At 34.8% G+C, this 19,176-nt stretch overlaps 1 protein-coding gene across 2 annotated transcripts in view; it reads right to left on the minus strand.

Annotated features, from left to right (window-relative positions):
* Ascc3 (activating signal cointegrator 1 complex subunit 3) overlaps positions 1 to 19,176 on the minus strand; it is a 265,284-nt gene that overhangs the window by 99,374 nt on the left and 146,734 nt on the right. For both annotated transcript variants that reach the window (XM_034524196.2, XM_076917041.1), the window contains 7 exons: positions 18,688 to 18,856; positions 14,468 to 14,688; positions 13,677 to 13,762; positions 11,975 to 12,141; positions 11,176 to 11,321; positions 10,940 to 11,060; positions 8,469 to 8,611 (listed from right to left, as the gene is read on the minus strand). In XM_034524196.2, coding sequence (XP_034380087.1) covers positions 8,469 to 8,611; positions 10,940 to 11,060; positions 11,176 to 11,321; positions 11,975 to 12,141; positions 13,677 to 13,762; positions 14,468 to 14,688; positions 18,688 to 18,856 — 1,053 coding nt within the window. The remainder of the gene's footprint in view (positions 1 to 8,468; positions 8,612 to 10,939; positions 11,061 to 11,175; positions 11,322 to 11,974; positions 12,142 to 13,676; positions 13,763 to 14,467; positions 14,689 to 18,687; positions 18,857 to 19,176) is intronic.

A 19,176-nucleotide genomic window follows, 5' to 3' on the forward strand; every position in this document is an offset into this window, starting at 1 on the left:
TATTTTCCACACCATCTATAGATACATCACATCATAAGAGTTTCCTTGTTTTTTTAGGAGTTTTGAGGCCTGATTTATTTAGAGAATAGGCCCAGGGATGGGCATATTCCAAGCTACACTGGAAGCAGAAATAGAATATTTAGCTTGAGGGCATACTGCACTAAACATAGCAAGATCTTTGCCAGAGTGAAAACAAAAATGGGCCAAGAACTTAAGTCAGTGGTAGAAACTTGTTGTATTGGTTAACAGTCTTGTTGCTATGATAAAATACCTGACCAAACTAGCTTAAGGGAGGCCACATTGTGTTCAAGGTCAGAGTATAGAGAATGAGGAAAGCTAACGCTCAGCTAGCTGCCTCCTATTCAGTGAAGCCCATGCTATAGCTTCAGTGTTATTCACACTGAAAGTGGGTCATTTAGATAATTCTTCTTAGGTATGCCTAGAGGCTTATTAATCACCACACCTGCATACACTGTATGAGGCCTGGATTTGATACTTTATATCACAAACAGAAAAAATCCAGAAAACAACTGGGGTGAGATTTATTCATCACATATTCTTTTTATTCATAAATTTACACTTTAAAGTAATATATATATTTAGCAAAATTTTAAGTGTTCAATATATTTAGGAAGACTTCTAGCCCATTAATTAGAATTAACAAGATTTAACCATATTGTTGTATTTCTCAAACTTGATTTCATGTTGTCTCCTTCTACAATTCTTTCTGGACTTGTTTCAGTCAGAGATGTTTTCTTTCCTGCTCTGGATCTTTGAATTTTCCCCACCTATCATGGAGGACTTCAGAAAACAACTTAACACATTTTGCTCCACATTTTCTAGGGCAAAATGCTTTGGAGAATTCTCATTTATTTCTCTTTAAAAGGACAAAAATAAATGAACTGGTTCCTTTTTATATTAGTTTAGGTATCTGGATCTTGTTTTAAAAGTGCACAGAAAGGAAGGGGAAGCTGTGAAGCCATAGTGAGTAAGAGGCAGAACTGAGAACATAAACAGCCGTGACAAAAGCCTAACCTTCTGACTTCGCTGAACGAGGAAGTGAGGGCCATACTCATTATGTTCTGAGTTAGCAGCCAGGGTGACATTCTTGATTACTTTTCATATCCCTCATATGTCATAGTCTTATTGTTAATTCTAAATGTATCTTTACATCCCCACTGTTTCCAAGGTAGGAGACCCTAGATCACCATCCATCCAAATTTCCACTTTATTCTTACAAAAGTGATAAAAATTGTTCTCAGAGTGAGGAAAATATCTGGGAGATGGCTTAGAGGCTATTCAAGTACAAGAATTGGTTTGGGTTCCCAGAAGTCCATGTATAAAGGCTGGCTGGCCACAACAGATCACCGTTAACTGAAGACTGAGAAAGCAGAGATGAGGGATCCCCAGAGCAAGCTGGCTAACTAGCCATATTGATGAGCTCTAGATTTGGAGACCCTCTCAATAAAGAAAACAGAAGACCCATCTAGAATAATTCTTGACACCAAATCTGGGCCTCTACATACACATGCATTCAATAATGTGAATATACACACGTGAAAATATAAAAACTATAAATGAATGTACATAATTTTGCCCCCCACCCCCACCCTGGATGTCTTGAACTCAGCTGTCTGCTTGGTTTGCCTGCTGGATTTTCCAGCTTTGCTCAGACATTTCCTCATCAGAGGCTTATCTCGACCACCCTGAACATCTTACACCTTGCTTATTCTTCTTCCCATGGGGACCATCATACAGTACTTATTTGCTGATTATCTCCTAGCCTCAATGAAATATTAATTATGTAAAGCCAGGAACTTCATCAGACACACAAAAATAACTATAAAAGTGCTGGCCATAGAAACAAATTTCTCTTCATATTACTTAGAATGCAACACCTTAATGGTGAGTCTAAACTTTGCACAAACTTCCTATTTCACCTATGGCATAATTGTAGTAGCCTTCCAGCTACAGCAAGGCTGCTCTCAGTTCCTTCATTATGCTGTTCCTTGATCCCAAAGCTTCTGTGCCCTTCCTGGTATACAGCCAGTTCAAACTCATGCTTTGGTTCTTAGCTTTAATGCCATCAAGTAACATACTATTCTCTCATTCTACTTCATTTATTATTGATTGTATTGATGATTGTTTCCCACAAACTTCTAATGCCTTACTTGAGTACCTGTATATGATGCACTCATGTGTGTAGACATATGTATATGTGTGTGTTCTTAACTTCCTTGAGAACTGGCCATCAGCTGGCTGAGAGGTCTGTCAAACTTAAAGCAGATATGAATTGTGAGCACATAAAGTTGGACATATCAGACTTTCAGCCAAGTGAGTCCATGTGAGAAGTGGAGTAGGCAAGTCAGGACTTGTGGTACAACCTTCAAAGACCTTTCCATTCAACTTAGGCCCCAACTCCTAAATGCTCTACAGCTTTAAAATAGCACCATTAAATATTTATCAAGCATTCAAATCCTGAGCCTGTAGGCAGAGCGTTCTGATCACTTCATAACAGAAGGTATGGCTATTCTGTCAACACTAGCTCTTAGTTTGTGAGCATAGGCTGCCCTTCCACTTTTGGATTATCTTCACATTTCTTTAACTGATGTTTCATGATTTGTACTGTGAAGGTGTTTTGCTTTGTTACCTAAATTTACTCTTAAGAGAATGGAGTTCTTGCTTCCTATTTTAGATAGTCTACAATACATGCATCTGTAGCTATAAATTTTGCTGAATTCATTCATTATTTCTATCAGATTTGGGGGAATTTTTGGAGTTGTCTCTATATGTTGTTTGTAAACAGTACCAACTGGACTGCTATGTAAGGCCTTCTAGCACTGTTTGATGAAAGTGCTTATCCAAGTCTTACTTCAGATATTAAGAGAGGCCTTTCAGCTTTTCTCTAATACATGTTCATATTTTACGGATCCCAAGTGGACTTTATTAGATGAGGTGTTGTGTAGCTGTTCCCCAAGATCTGAAACATTCTGTCTGGCTCAGGAAGCAACCAAAATGTGTGTTCTTAAGAGTCTTGTGATTTACTAGCTCCAGCCAAAGGTTACACACAAAAGAAGGAGAGGAGACTCATAGGCACAGCTGTCTATACCTGTATAGGTTAGGAGTCATCAACCTTGATGGGTATGATTATGAGGGATATAACTGACTTGTGTAACACCCCAGACATACACATGTAATTAACCCCATTAGTTCAATGCTTCAATAAATGTATATATAGATGGAAGTGTTTACTCTGTGTGTATATCTGAGGTGAAATGCTAGCTCACAATTGCTGAAGAAAAGTCAAACAATACCAAGTGTATGCCTTCTACACCCATTTTTCGATTTTATCACGTATTTTTTCTGTCCAAAGATGACCATGGCTTTGCTCCTCATTTTGATAAAGTCATGTACCTTGCTTATTGATTTGTATATATTCAACTGTCCTTACTTTCCTGGATAAATTCCATTGAACTCAATTCTTTAGTGGATGCAATTTACTGGTGTTTAGTTGATGATTTTTGCATCCATTTTCATAATGGATATTGGTCTGTAGCTTTCTTCTTTTTATTTTTTTAAATACGTATAAGATTTACCATGTAATCTTGGCAGACAGAATTTCTTTCTTTCAAGTTCAGGAGAATTGGTATTAGTTCTTTTAATGCTTGTCAAAATTCACAAAAGGAGCCAAACAGTACTGTGCTTTTCTTTTGACAGATGAGAATATCACTCATCTCTGTAAGAAGACAAAACATGCATATCCCTCTCATTTACTGCCTGCTTAACAAATTACAGCTTTGAGTATAGCCTAAAAATATAATTATTGAATTGTTTTGCAGATCATAATGATATCTTATACAATGGTGGTGACTTATCAAGATAAAAATATAAGACGATAGCTTGCTCCTTCATTTCTAGAATGTAATCAGTGTGGCAATTGAAAGACAGCATTTTAGAAAGGCTATGTGAGACTCTGGGTAAAGCATGCTATATACTACTGAAAAGTAATAGTTCTACTAGAACCGTAATCCAAGAGCCAAGTGTTCAAGGTACTGGATACTCTCTGAAATCTCAGCTATTAAGTATCATGGTATTTTTATTTTAGTCCCCATGACTCTTAGCTATGCTTGTTTGAAGAGGTAATATCCAAGAGAATAGTAATTTATCTAGAAATAATTACAAAAACATATACATAGGATATTTGAGGTTCTTTTTCTATTGAGTAAAAAAAACAAAATTTGACTAAAATATCATTTAGGCAACTGATTTTGATGATACTGGGCTGTCATATAAAAAAAGAAGAAGCAAATTTTAGGTAAATCCAAACTTTCATTCTCCTATATGCATGTTCCTGTGTGGGAGTTTCCAGAAGGGTTTACCTGAGCAGGTAGACTCAACTTGAATGCAGGTGGCTCTATACCATAGACTGGGGTCCTGGACTGGATGAAAGGAACAAGTAAGAACTTCTTGGTTCTTTGTTTCCTAACATGTAGGCCTATATGCTGACTGGTACCGAAGATGCAAATTTTAGTTGGTACTCCATGGGACACATTTAAGGAGGAACTACATTGTTCAGATGCTGTGTATGTGTGTGTGTATGTGTGCGCAGGTAGGTAATGGAGAAAATACTAAATTACTAAGTTTGGCCAGTGAGAGGACTACATAGTGAACCTATGCTTCTCATGGACAGTCAGTATTACATTACCTCCTATCACAGAAGCAAAAACAAAACAAAACATTCTCTTTTCCTCATGTATGACATAAATGAAAGCTCAGGCAATCAGAATATTCTGTTTGTCATGAAGTCTGAGACAATAGTATAAAGACCCGGTCAAAGTTTGAGAGTAGTAGTAGACGTGGATGCTCTCAGTGAGAATCCAAGATCAGCTTACCCCCAGAACTCTTGAAATCACTGTGAAAGACTTCCTCATGACAAATCCAAAGGACAGCACCTTAAGGTTTCTAGATGCAGTATGATTTTATAAGAAAGATATACCTGGAGTTGTCTGCCTGCCTCTTAACACTTTTCTTTGAGTTAGTATTGTATCAAGATAATAAATCACTCTTTTTTGCCTCTGTTGAGAAATATAACTCATCCGTCTTTGTTAGTCATGCTCTTTCTCCATGATCAGATTCTTTTCCTTTCCTTTCACTATTCCCACTCCCCCAAATACCTAGAAAATAGTTCTTCAGCTGCGCAATGATTTGAATGTCGCCCATATCAGCCACAGAGCAGCCCCCAGCAGCCAGGATAATAACACCTAGGTTTATCCAGCTTTCTTTGAATGCTAGTTATTCATGTTCTGTCACAAAACACTTTATACAGCACAAACAGCACTAATCCCAGAATGCCATCCAAGAATGCAATCTATATAAAGATTAAAAGTCTAAGATGTATATTGTGCTGATTGGTTTTATATCAACTTTACACAGCTACATACAGTGTATCTGAGAAGAGAAACCTCAATTGAGAAAATGTGTCCTTTAGATTACCTGGAGGCAAGTCCGTAGTGCATTTTCATGATTAATGATTGATGTGACTGGACCCAGCCCATGACAGAATGTGCAACTCTTGTGAAGTTGGTCCTCAGCTGTATAAGAAAGCAGGCTGAAAGCCATGAGGAGAAAGCCAGCAAGCAGCATTCCTCCTAGCTTCTAGTTCAGTTCCTGTCTCCAGGTTCTTGCCTCAAGTTCCTGCCCTGATTTCTCTCAGGGAAGGAATGTGACCTGTGCGCTGTAAATAAACCCTTCACTTCCCAACTTGCTTTGGGTAATGGTGTTTTATCACAGCAACATGCACTGTAATTAAGGGATTTCTGTTACTCACTTGGGGGTTCCATAACAGAAACACCTGCTTTATGTAGATTTAGGAATAATCACATAGAAAAAGTTGCATATGTAGGTTTGGTATACTCAAACTGAGCTCATGCAGTAAACCAAACACAAACTCAATGAAAGCTTCATGAAGCAAAGCCATCCTGGATTGACAGAGACTGGAGGAGAAAAAAATGATAAAGTTTTGGAAATGATAAAATTTCTAGCTGTCCTAATTTTCCAGGGTAGGGGGCATGGAAGTACATGCTATGGTTTACTTATCAATGGTGATAAGTATTTTTCCAATTAAAACAACACAGCAGAATTCTCTACAATATCTGAGGTATATGGAGTTCCTCAGAGAGCATATCATTATTAAAAAAATATATGAACCTCATGTGGAACACATGAGGTTCATATTTTAAGAGAATGTGAGTCACAACTGTGGTAAATGCAGAATAATACTGTGAACAAACATCCCAAAATGTGTTGAGTACACACGCACTTTATCACCTTACTTGGAAGAAATGTCTTGATTTGGAACACTTTTAGGGGTAAAACAAAAGAGAAATATAATTAAGCCTAGACAGATGCTATCTATAAAATAAGCCATAAGCCAGTGGTTAATTTATCTATATTTTTAGAATTGGCCTCTTAAGCTATGTAGACATAACTGGCTACTTTTTAAAGGATTTCTTTAAAATGGGCACAAACATTATTAGCTTTCCTTATGGCATCTTGGTTTTGTCTGTTCTCCCCTGCTTTTTCCCCTTCTTCCTAAACCTCCATAACCTACTTCCTGCCGTCACGTGTCATGTGTCTTACTGCCTCATCTCCTCTGCTTTCTCAACACCTCTTCTGTCTCCCCTTTTGAGCTTCTTTCACTAGAAAGCCTATACCTAGATTCACCACCTCCCCCCGGAGATACATGTGTATAAACAAAATAAAGTAAGATCCATGTATAAGAACAAAGATGAAATTATTAACTTTGTAGTCTTAGTCACTCACCTTGCCTACAATAATACTTTCCTTAGACATAGCAATCAAATAACACAGAACAAAAATAATTTTTCAAAATTAGTGTAATGTTAAAATATGTATTATAGTATAGCCATATATGCAACCTTAAGACAGCAATGATGAAATTTAATAGATAAAATGCTCACTAGTAGAGAATGTCATCTGTGGAACTACAGGAGCACTCTGAAACACTGGCTTATCATAGCACAACCAGTTTATCCAACAGACTGGCTTAGACATTAATTCCAATGGCCATGAGAAAAGAAAAGGGAGAAATAGACAACCTGTTTAGACTGAATTGATGGGTTTGGAATCAAGTCACACCAACCGTGAAAAGCTGAAATGGGAGAGGAAGAGGAGATGCAGACACAACAATTAGACATCTGTCTAAGGAAATACTTTTAAAACTAGAGGAGAGTTAAAAAGGAAAGGTACTATGAATTAAATCTATAGAATAGAAAAAGTGTAACTATAATAGAAGGAACAATGAGAACCACATTACATGGACTATATAAGATAAAAGGTAAAATCTTCAATTTGTAAAAGGTAAAAGATAAGGAAAAATAATTAAGGAGTATATTAGTATATATGCATACTAACATACAAATATGAAGGAAAAGTGATATAATATGAAGTTTTATACAGATATTTCCAAATAACTATAAGGTTCTATACAAATCTCTAAGATAAATGTACTGAAAAGATAAAACCATAAAAAATGAAGGGACAAAAAAGAAAAGGAACAAATGTATAAAACCACATTCATCCACACAAAATCAAGGTATAGATTAAAACAACAAGGTAACACTCTTCCTAGTGTTAGTGAATCATAAGAAATGTAGGATGCCTTGACTCTTCGACACCACTGGCAACTCATACAGCAAGGGTGACCACTTTAATCAGTATAGTTGTTTTGGAAAGTAATTGTTACTGTAAAAAAAGCGCTAACCATGTTCTCTGAGAAAATAATCCAAAAGAAATAAATTATAATAAAGAAACTTGATTATTTAACTATATGAATAAAAAACTACATAATAGCTACATAGTAAAATAAAACTGATTAGGAACAAAATTTTATTTAAAATCATGTATTTTTAAAGTTTGCTATATCGATTAGTATGTACTAAGTTTAAACAATGATCATGTTGTTTCTCTAAAATTAATCTACCAAAATCAATCCTAAATTGTATAAGGACAGGAAATGCTAAAACACATATGAAAACATAATTGAATACAAAAAATTAATCATAATGTTAAATAAAGGAAATCACCTACATAAAGCTATGTGAAGTAAATACTTTACTGGGAATATCAAGGAAATGCATACAAATGTTGTATGATGGTAGCACAATGCACTCCTTGTTTCCTAATATTTTGATTATAGAATAAAAGTGAATTATTAATTAAATTAATTAATTAATAAATAAATCAATTATAAATAAATAAATAGTAATATTTATATAATTAATATAATTATAATTAATATAAATAATATAATTTATAATATAAATTATAAATTAATAAATAAATTAATAAATAAATAAATTAATTAATTAAAAAATTAATTAAATTATTAATTAAATGCATAATTCCTATTACAGTACAGTAAGAATTGAAAAAAGCATCTCACTTACCTCTTGCTCATCCATATTCAACCACTGCTTTGGGTCCTCTTCAGTGGCCAGAAAAGCTATCAACTCTAAAGCAGTAAGTCGTGTTTGACGTCTTGATGAGACAAATATCAAAACAGGTTTGGCTGGAGAATGACTTCTAATGGCTGTGGAAAGTTTTGGGGATATACATAAAAACCAATGTAGTTCATATGAATTCTTAATTTCGTCATGAAATCTAACATTCTTTCAGGTAGTAGACTATCAGGACACTGGAAAGGTAACAGTGAAGGTTCTAGCCACAGTTCTACAGAACTAACATAGAGAAGATTTACTTGTCACTCCCAAGGTCACACAAAGGTAAAAGCCACTACAATGCTGAGATTCTCCGTTAAACTGTATACAGAATCTTACATTGAGTTTCCTCTATTCCTGAGTTTGTTTCCAAGACATTGCTGCTAGTCTAAGCAGTGATATTAGAGATAACTAATCCTGGGATATAAGGATTCCAAGCAAGCTCTGCAGAGTGATAAAAATGTCCAAGAAACAACAATAACACACACAGATTCCTTCTATATTTCCTGGCATCAGAAGATAAAACGTAAGATAAACTGTCAACAATAGCTAAGTGATAAATAAGAAAGATATTTCTCTCTGACTTCTGAAATACACATGTGGCTTCAGGTAGGAAGAGTGTACTGTTGACAACAGTAGCCATTCTGTGTCTCATGCAGACCTGGGAATGGCATGGCCTGGGTAACACCACCGAAGAACGAAGAATAAACAACAGTTTTAAAAAAGAAATACTTAATGTCACACAGAAATCATTTGAATTATCTGGAAATTGAGGGCTTTTTTTCTTCCTTTTTTTCATTTTTTAAACTTTCAAACAGTGAGTGGCAAAACAATGAAAGGGGGTTGAAGGTTTGGTAGAAAAATCATTGAAATGTAACTGCTTTAAAATGTCACACTGATGTCTAACATATGCTAATTACAAATGAAAACTCAGATGTTAAACATTTTATAAGAAAAAGTTCCACTTGTTTCATCTTTTGAACTGTGAGCTGCAGAACCTGTTCCTATAGGGTGAAAAGTCAGTTGTAAAATGGAAATACAGACGTGCACTCGATTTTATACCATAACAGGAAACGTAAGATCAGCACAGCTCCTATTTCCAATCTCAAAGAAATCTAGGAAATCACTGGAGGTCTGACAAATAGTAAATAAGGATAGGACTGAACTGATACCATAGCTAACAGCAAGTACTTTAGGTCTTTATTGTTGATTTACTATTTACACAATGCAAATGCTTCCTTTTCCGTCATGGCATGCAGGCATTTCCTATACAGATATAAGCAATTTCTGTAATTGATCTCATGAAAAATATTTATCCTAATTTTTTCCATTTAACCATTTATTAGTATACTAAAAATATAAATGATAAATATGTTATAAATCACCTTAGAAATACAATGTTTAAAACACACACCCCTGCAATACGGGTATCATTTATATAGACAATCATGAATGATCTGTTTCTTTTCTAAACCTCAACATTTAATGTGTTTTACTGCTGCAAGAACAGGTGTGGCTGAGCAGCTCCTGGCAGATTTATTGTTCATTAGTGATTTTGTACAATGCTTCTGTGGAGGTGTAAATAATCTGAACTGCCAAGATGGGTCTCCAGCCCACAATCAATACTGTGCTTCTGTCATAGGCTAATTACAGCAGCTAAAAAGTCACCTCACAACTGTCACCTCACAATCAACAGCAGTACACATTAGAGAATTTATTTTGGAGGTTATTTTTAATTGATACAATAAATATTCCTTCTGTAGCCTAAATAAAACATGTTTCCTACACCTCTCCTATTTGCTTAATTAGTTAGAAAAGGAAAAATGAAAAACATAAGATGAAACCTATAGAAATTTTAAAAGTATCGAGTTGCATAAGTTGTTTTAAATTAAGATTTATTTATCCTTATTTTATATTTATGAATGTTTGCCTACATGTATGTGTATGTGGACATCACTTGAATACCAGGTATTTGCAGAGGCTAGTGACATGAGATGGGCTGGAACCAGAGTCACAGATGGTTGTAATCTGCCACAAGTTGCTGGGAATTGAGCCTTGGTCCTCAGTAAGATCAGTAGGTACTCTTAACTACTGAACTGTCTATATTTTCTGTTCAAAGATAAGGTTGCTCTCATTTATCATGTGTTTAAGCTTTTAACACATAACACCCTAGATGTCTAATATTAAGAATCATACATTTCCTAAATACGTATCTTATTCTGTTGTAAAGTCATTTTGATTCATGAAATACCTCTAATTTTCCATACAAAATTCAGTAAGTATTATGTTCTCCAATGGGTGATGAAGATAGCTTTTGGGTGTATCATTGTTTCATAGAAAGCGGAATGAGTTGCAATGTATTTAATAGCTATCATCTATAGAGAGTGCTTATTACTTCATTAAAGAATCTTGATGCTTACCCTGAAATGCAGGCTTGTTCATACTAGCCATGCGTGGGCAGTAATGTTGTCCTGGGAATCCCTGAATGTGAACTTCTAGCGGAACTGGGCGAACTGATGGTCGGAAGTTGAACAAACCCATCTGGTAAACATAAAAAAGTCACTTACCATGTTTATATTGAAATATGCAGCACAACTTTGTTAAGTTATGTATAAAACTGATTGCTGAAAAACTAATTTATCACTCTTCCATATACCTGCTTAATGTTGAGCCAGTCAGCAAGGTCTCTGGCATTAGCTAGCGCAGTGGACAGTCCGACTATTCTAACAGGCTTTTCTGTGTGTGATGAGATAAAGTTTGTTCGAGATACAATGACTTCTAAAACTGGGCCTCTCTCCTCACCTAAGAATTAAAAATAATAAAAATTAATCCTTTAATAAATTCATGCAGGTACAAAATCAGAGTATAACTATTCCTTTCAAGAGCAGTGGGAGGAAACTACCATGCGAACAAACAGAGGAACTAAAATCAATATGCCAAACTGTTATTTGTACTTCATTGTCCATTATATTATTATCAACAATAGCCAAATAATGACTCAGTGTCCACTCACAAATGAATAAATAAAATGTTGTAGACAACGAAATATTATAAAACAATAAAAAGAATGGACTCCTGTCAGTTACATCATAGAAGAACCAGACAACTTAAGTTAAAAAGAAATGAGCCCCACACTTACAGACAAATTTGCATCATCTAGTAAAGAAACAAAGAGAAAAACAGAGTTGGATAGGGGATGAGTGTGGTTTGGTGGGGGATGGGGAAACTGATGTGGGAAAGATACTTAGCTTCAGTTAGACAGAAGAATAAGTCCAAGAGACCAAATGCACTGTAGTTGGTGACAAATACTTTAACATGATTTAATCATTACATATTGTATGCAAATAAAGCATCACATTACACTTCAAGAACAAATACAATTATTTACCAATGATATTACATTAATAAAATAATGTAAGTTTTATAAAATTCTATTTTCAGCTGAGTGAACCTACCTAGTAGATGGATCTCGTCTATGATGAGAATGCTGACCTGCTGGACATAGCTCCTGTTCTGCCAGCTTCGACTGACTCCATCCCACTTTTCTGGGGTTGTGACAATAAGGTCAGCCTGAGCAATGGATTTCATGTCTGGAGTCACATCCCCAGTTAGTTCAATAACTCTAGAGAAAAATAAAATTGATTCTCAGGAAACATGTAACTATAGACAGGCTAAAATACATATCTTTGGAAGTAAAATTTTAAAATGCTTAAAACTACGTTATCTACTTTCACTTGAAAAATTCTGAAATGAAACAGTTGCATTAACACAGAAAGGCACACAATAAAGATATGTAAACACACAGAAATTCAGATCAACTATATGCAACTTATATATGATTTAAGTGTCAAACTTTGCCTAATTTCACATAAAACAATTTGTTTGTTATTTTATGAAGCCAAATAGATATCTCCTTGTCCACACAGTGAACTAGACAAATGTCTTAATAATCTCTCTTATTCAACCTTCTTGTTTTTTTTTCTTTTCAGTTATCTTTAATCTTTTCTACAGTCCTGTCATTACTCCTCCCGGGCCGCCCTCCAACAGTTCCTCATCCCATTACTCATCATGTTGCCCATGCTAAATTTGAACTTAGTATGTAGCTAACAATGAAACTGCACTACTATCCTTTCTTCCTAAGAGTAATGTGCCACACCACACATGACACTGTTGAAAAAAAAAATCTGTTTACTTAGTGTGTTATTTTGTTAAAGCATTAATTAAGAATAGCATAATTTGCAAAGTTAATTTAATTTCTTAAGACTGAAAATTCCTATAGGTAACATAGAAAAACTGGAATTGACTGGGATATGAACAAGATCATAAACGGCAACTAAATGCCACCTTTCTTAGCAAGGGGCAGGGGGGTGTCTCAGCTCACAGTGAAAAAAAAAGGTTACCCATGAAAGTGTAGAAGAGGAATGGACAAAACACATCGATAAGTTTGGAGGTATTTCTAAATTTTCAGTTAATTATTCTACAATCTATATTCAGACTCAGAAAAAAAGAATAAAAGAGAAAGTTTTTTCCCCTCCAATAATAATGTTCCTACCGCATATACTTAATTCTTTAATGTCTTGAGTTTTACATTTTACATATTATACTGAATATGTCATGTAGCCACAGCTGAACGAATCCACAGTGAACACTCCTATAGCCATTGTTTCATATTTTGAAGCAAGCACATATTCAATTCGTTTTCTTCTCTCAATCTCTAGAGTTGTTGGCTCATTTAGTACGTTGTGGTCATTCTTTTGAGGAGATATGGAAAATTCTGTATCTTGCATGTGTTCCATTATTTACTTGGAAGTGCACTATGGGCCATTCCAGTTGTTAGTCGTGTTGCTGATAAACAATGCTGCAATAAGCAGTCTTGTCAAAGACTTAAAAATTACAAGCAAAATGCTTTTGAAGTAGTTTCTGGAGGTTATTCTCAATCATACCAAAGAAAAATAGATAATTTATTTTTGGAATAAAGATATTTTGGAAAAGATAGCATGCTAAATCAAAGTATTCATGGAGTACTGACGTAAGTCTAATAATTAACTTTTAGGTAAAATATGAAAATCACAGAGACCATCAAGCAGATTTATGTAACTTTTAAGTGTTAGTCCCTTACACGCTTCAAAGCCTATTTTAATCAAAATAAGAACTTACTTTTTACCAAGTTTTTCTTCTATTCTAATTTTCCAGTCATCCATTCTTTCACGTACTAGAGCTTTGAGAGGTGCAATATATACTGCCTAAAGAGGGAACAGAGACAAAAAGACTCGTAATAATAGCATCTTTGAATAAGAAATACAAAACTTGTCAAAAACAGAACAATGCAGATTTTAAAGTTCCCTTTAGCAATGAATATTGCACTGTTAAATTAATGAAAAGAAAACCATTAACTTTATATTTATATAAAACAAGATAACTAGGCATCATAAACATCCTACTTTAAAATAAAAGGATACATGTTCTTTTAGACTTTTTTAAAAAATCAGGTATTTTATGATGACATTATAGTGTAACATAAAGGAAACAATTATAAAATAATACATTATATACAAATAGAGTTTTAAGGACACAAAACATGTTCCTATATTTGGTATAGAATTTACATGAGCTTTACGGAATATCTGAGAAAGGTTAATCACTAATTTTGAAGTTTGGGTTTCTATGTATCTTATGTACATGGGTATGAGCCAGGTGTCTTATCACAGACCTACCAATGAGTTGTAAATATAACAGAGAAAATATTCAACTAGAGAGCTCCAAATTAGAGGTAATTAATTTTTTTTTCTACCAAGAAATTTATTCTACTACTAATGAGGTTCCTTAGGAAATTCTCTGCCAGTAAATAACCTCTCTGGGTTCTGACAAGATATTTAGTATATTCTAGTACTGAGAATAAGACTGTCTTCTTGGATCAACTATAAACATGACTGACTCTGTGAACTGACCTTTGAAGTGGGATACTTGTTGAAGACTCTGAAAATAGCTAGTTCAGCTGCAACTGTCTTGCCAGATCCAGTGGGGGCTCCAAGCAGGACATTACAGTCTGTGTGATACAGTGTGTGGAATATCTGTGTCTGTACTGGATTGAAGTGGCTGAAGTTATATAGAGCTTCATATGCTTTGCTCCCCAAAGCTGTGACTGGTAAAGGCTGAAGGTCCAATAATTCTGAAAAAAACACAAGTACTGCTATAATATCACACACACACACACACACACACACACACACACAAGAAAAAACCCAAACCAACCAACCAAACTAAAACTATTAACAACACTGGACACTGTATTTCAAACAATAAAAAGAATCTTTCATTCTTACACACCAGTAACCTCTTTTTACTCATTTGTCACATCCTAGTAGCACACTGAATGCTCTTCTAGAAGGTTCTCATGAAGCAATTAGGTCTTTTTCTATCAATTGGAATAAAACTTAAAAACAAGATCATGAGAGTACTCATGTTATAGAACTAAACTAGATCATCTTTAATGCTTAACTAAAACAAAATACTACCTACAAACTTGAAGTACAGTAAGTTTCACCACCTAATTATGATGATCTGAACACTGCCATGGTAGAGTAGTTACAAAAGCCATTGCTATAGCTAACAAGAACTTAAGGAACTGTAAAGCAGAAAATAACTGAAAAGAACAAAATTTGCCCTGAAAAAACCATCAAAGAAAACAGATTTAGTCCTTTTTCATCACATTGACTAGAGACCCAAGAAATTAGAATTTAAAACAATTTAGAGATAAAGTTACACATCTAACTCGATACCCCTAAGTATCAAGACTTCTTATTTTCCCATTTTCCAGACATCTATCAGTTAAAACACTGTGGAATTACTATCCAGATTGTTACACAAGTGATGTTTATTTCAAGTTTAGATAAGATTGAATTTAAAAGTTTAGCAAGAGAATATAGTCCTCTTCAACTGGAGAAGAGTTGATGGGAGTAGGGGAGTTTGGGGGGAGGGACTAGGAGGAGGAGAGGGTAACCTGTGTTTGGGATGCAAAAACCAATCAATCAAACAAATAAAAAAAAAAAAGGAAGCAGACGGAAAACAGTAAAAAAAAAAAAAAATGTAACATATGGTTAATTTTCATCTTAAAGGTCTACCTAAAAGATAAAAAGCTAATTCTTGATTACTGCTTGACTCTACTGCATGGTTAGTCAAGAGCTATGTGCATGTTGTCCTTGTCAAATTAGAACTGCTTCAGTTTTTTATAAACTATAAACCAAGAAGAGAAAGGAGACAGGAGAGAGAAGGAACTCAAGTTTGCAATAATAATGCACAGATAGGTTTTAAAGAATACAAAACCAATCACTGTGCATGACAAGTAGGCAATTACTCTCTGTTCAATGAAGATACTTCAGTAACTTTGCTTGATTGATTTAGATTCAATAATATGATTATATACAGAATGAGCCAAATATATACTGGGATCATTGAATTATCTCTTGTACACTTTGAATATCAATTGAGATATCACGATGGTAAATTTTTGGTTTTGAAAATGTAGTAAAAATGAGATATTAAATACATAATTTGATATCTGCATGGTTGCTTAACTATAAAATAATTAAACATTAAAATATAATGATAATATACTATATAATTAAGCATATTAATTAAAAATATGTGTTAATGTCAAAATATTTTAAATGAAAACACTAGATATTTTATATATTTTATTATAAAATTCTGGATAGTATATACAATGAAAAATGAAAGTAACAGAATGTTCACTGTTTGTGAGAAGATTGTGACACTGGTACTATCACATCTCTTACTTTTGCTGTTGATAAATAATTCTCTTCTGTCAAGATATCAAAGAGGAACTGGGCTGTCCTATGGACTCTTTTAAGGTAAACAAACTTAATGAAAAAGGTCCATATTTGACCAAAATCATGAAGATAAGTCATATCAAAGCCTAATTTTTCACTATCCATAGGACTGTAGTGAGGTAACTAAATAACCAAAAGATGCTCCAACATACAACAAGGACACATGCTCCACTATGTTGATAGCAGCCTTATTTATAATAGTCAGAAGCTGGAAAGAACCCAGATGCCTTTCAACAGAAAAAATGGATACAGAAAATGTGGTACATTTACACAATAGGGTATTACTCATCTATTAAAACAAGGAATTCATGAAATTCTTAGGCAAATGGATGGAACTAGAAAATATCATCCCGAGTAAGGTAACCCAATCACAAAAGAATACACATGCTATGCACTTACTGATAAGTGGATATTAGCCCAAAAGCTAGCAGTACCCAAGATACAACTCACAGACCACATGAAGCTCATGAAGAACAAAGACCAAAGTGTGGGTGCTTCAGTCCTTAGAAGGAGTAACAAAATACTCATGGGAGCAAATATGGAGACAAAGTGTAGAACAGAAACTGAAGGAGGCAGCCCCACCTGGGTATCCATCTCATGTGTAGTCACCAAAGGCAGATACTGTTGTAGATGTCAGGAAGTGCATGTTGACAGGAGCCTGATATAGCTGTCTCCTTAGAGGTCTGCCAGAGCCTGACATATATAGAGGCGGATGCTGGTAGCTAACCACTGAACTGATCATGGGGTTCCCAATGGAGGAGTTAGAAAGAAGACTGAAGGAGCTGAAAGGGTTTGCAGCCCAATGAGGAAAACAACAATACTAACCAACCAGAGCTCCCAGGGTCTAAACCACCATCCTGGGAGCACACAGGGAGGGACCCATGGCTCCAGCTGTATATGTAAGGGAGGATGGCCTTGCCATGCATAGGTGGGAGAGGAAGTCCTTAGTCCCATAAAGGCTGGATGCCCAAGTGTAGGGAAATTCAAGGGCGGGGAGTTGGGAGTGGGTGGGTGGGGGCATACCCACATAGAAACAAGAGGCAGGGAGATTGGATAGGGGGTGTCTGGGGGAATGGGGAAAGGGGATAACATCTGAAATATAATAAATAAAATATCCAAGAGGAAAAAACAAAGAGATGGCTCAGCAGTTAGAAGGACCTACGTTCTGTTCTGAACACCCACATAGCAGCTAACAACTATGAGTAACTCCAATTCCTGAGGACCGGATGCAGGCACTGCATGCCAATGATGTGTATGTTCAGACATAATGCAGGTAAAACATCCATACACATAAATAATAAATAAATAACTGAAATAGTCAAAAAAATCAAAAGAAGCCTTTACTTATGAAATGTTGGAAAGTTTTTCCTCTTGAATAATTAAACAAAAATTAAGATTTTTAGTCAACTATCAAATAAGCTAAGATTCTCTAGAAATCAACACACCTGGACTATTTATTTTCAAAGAGAAGAAAGAAAAATAATACACTGGTTAATTTAAAAGCCTCAAGAAAAAAATTGATGTAGATTTCATGGAGCATTTGAAAGAATGGGAGAAAACTGATGTGAAGGCTCCATGCTATTTGTACTATCTGGTCTCACTGGGGTATTTGTAAATCCATTCCAGAATAAGAAAACAACCAAGCAAACAAACAGACTTAAGACAAAACAAATACAACCAAAGAAACAAAACAAAACATAAAGTTTTAGTAGTAAATCACTTTAGATACTGAATAACATCAACAAGATAAACAAATATTCAAACTAAATAATGGTGATTTAGCATACGTACTGCCATACCTGATCTCATAATCCAAAATCTTAAATGTCTGAAATACTATCTCAAATGCTTCAGAGAATCCATAGTAAAAACATTTGAATACGAAAGCAAAAAGAGAGGAAGAAATTGTAGTAAGTATATAAAGTGGAGTTCATGAAAATGCAGCAAGGAAGCATCTCCCTCATCAAGTCTATCACAACCAGCCCACTGTAATGCATTTTAAACTAAAAATTAAGGCACCAATTAAACTCTATCCAATTTCTGTTTTAGTCCTATGAGTCCAGTACCTTATGAGAAACACAACTGCTCATAATAAATATGTTAAATATAAAGACAAATTCAACAAAAACCAAATTTTATGCCTACATAACAGGCACATTAAAAATAGATTTCTTCTAAAAAGTATCTTTCCAAACTATATTATTTAATAATTTGAATTTTCATAAAGAATAGCATAAGCATAAATGTTTTTCAACATTAAATAAAAGTAATTTGGGAGGGATGGAGAGTAATGATTCAAATTAGTAAGTCATCTTTACCTGTATGGGGAGGATGTCTCTCTGGTAGAATCAGATGTTGAAAGTTGATTATGCAAACAGCTTCAGCTCCTAGCCATCTATCAGACACTGCTCGAATGTAGTACTGAGAGGGCAAAGGCTCAAAAATAGGGATTGTAAATACCAGAAGTTGAGCTTCTTTATTGATAACCTGGTATGAAACGAAGTCTCAAGTCAGCATGAGTCCTTCGACTTCTGTCTAGGTCGTGGCATTCTACTGTATAGTCTACTGTTAAAAAAGCAGTACCTAGACAAAATGGACTGACAAGAAGTACACTGGATTTTAAAAAGCTGAGATGCGTAGGTATTTCAGCACCTTCTGTGTGACTCCCTTTAAGAACCTAATAGACTCTTAGAAGTTTATATTCATTTTGTGCTATTTTCCATACATTTACAGGCTACCACTTTGATTTATGTATCAAAATTACCCAAATACTATTCACTCAATTACTTAACTTCTTTTTAAAATTT

Source organism: Arvicanthis niloticus, chromosome 20, assembly GCF_011762505.2.
Source record: "Arvicanthis niloticus isolate mArvNil1 chromosome 20, mArvNil1.pat.X, whole genome shotgun sequence".
NCBI lineage: Eukaryota > Metazoa > Chordata > Mammalia > Rodentia > Muridae > Arvicanthis > Arvicanthis niloticus.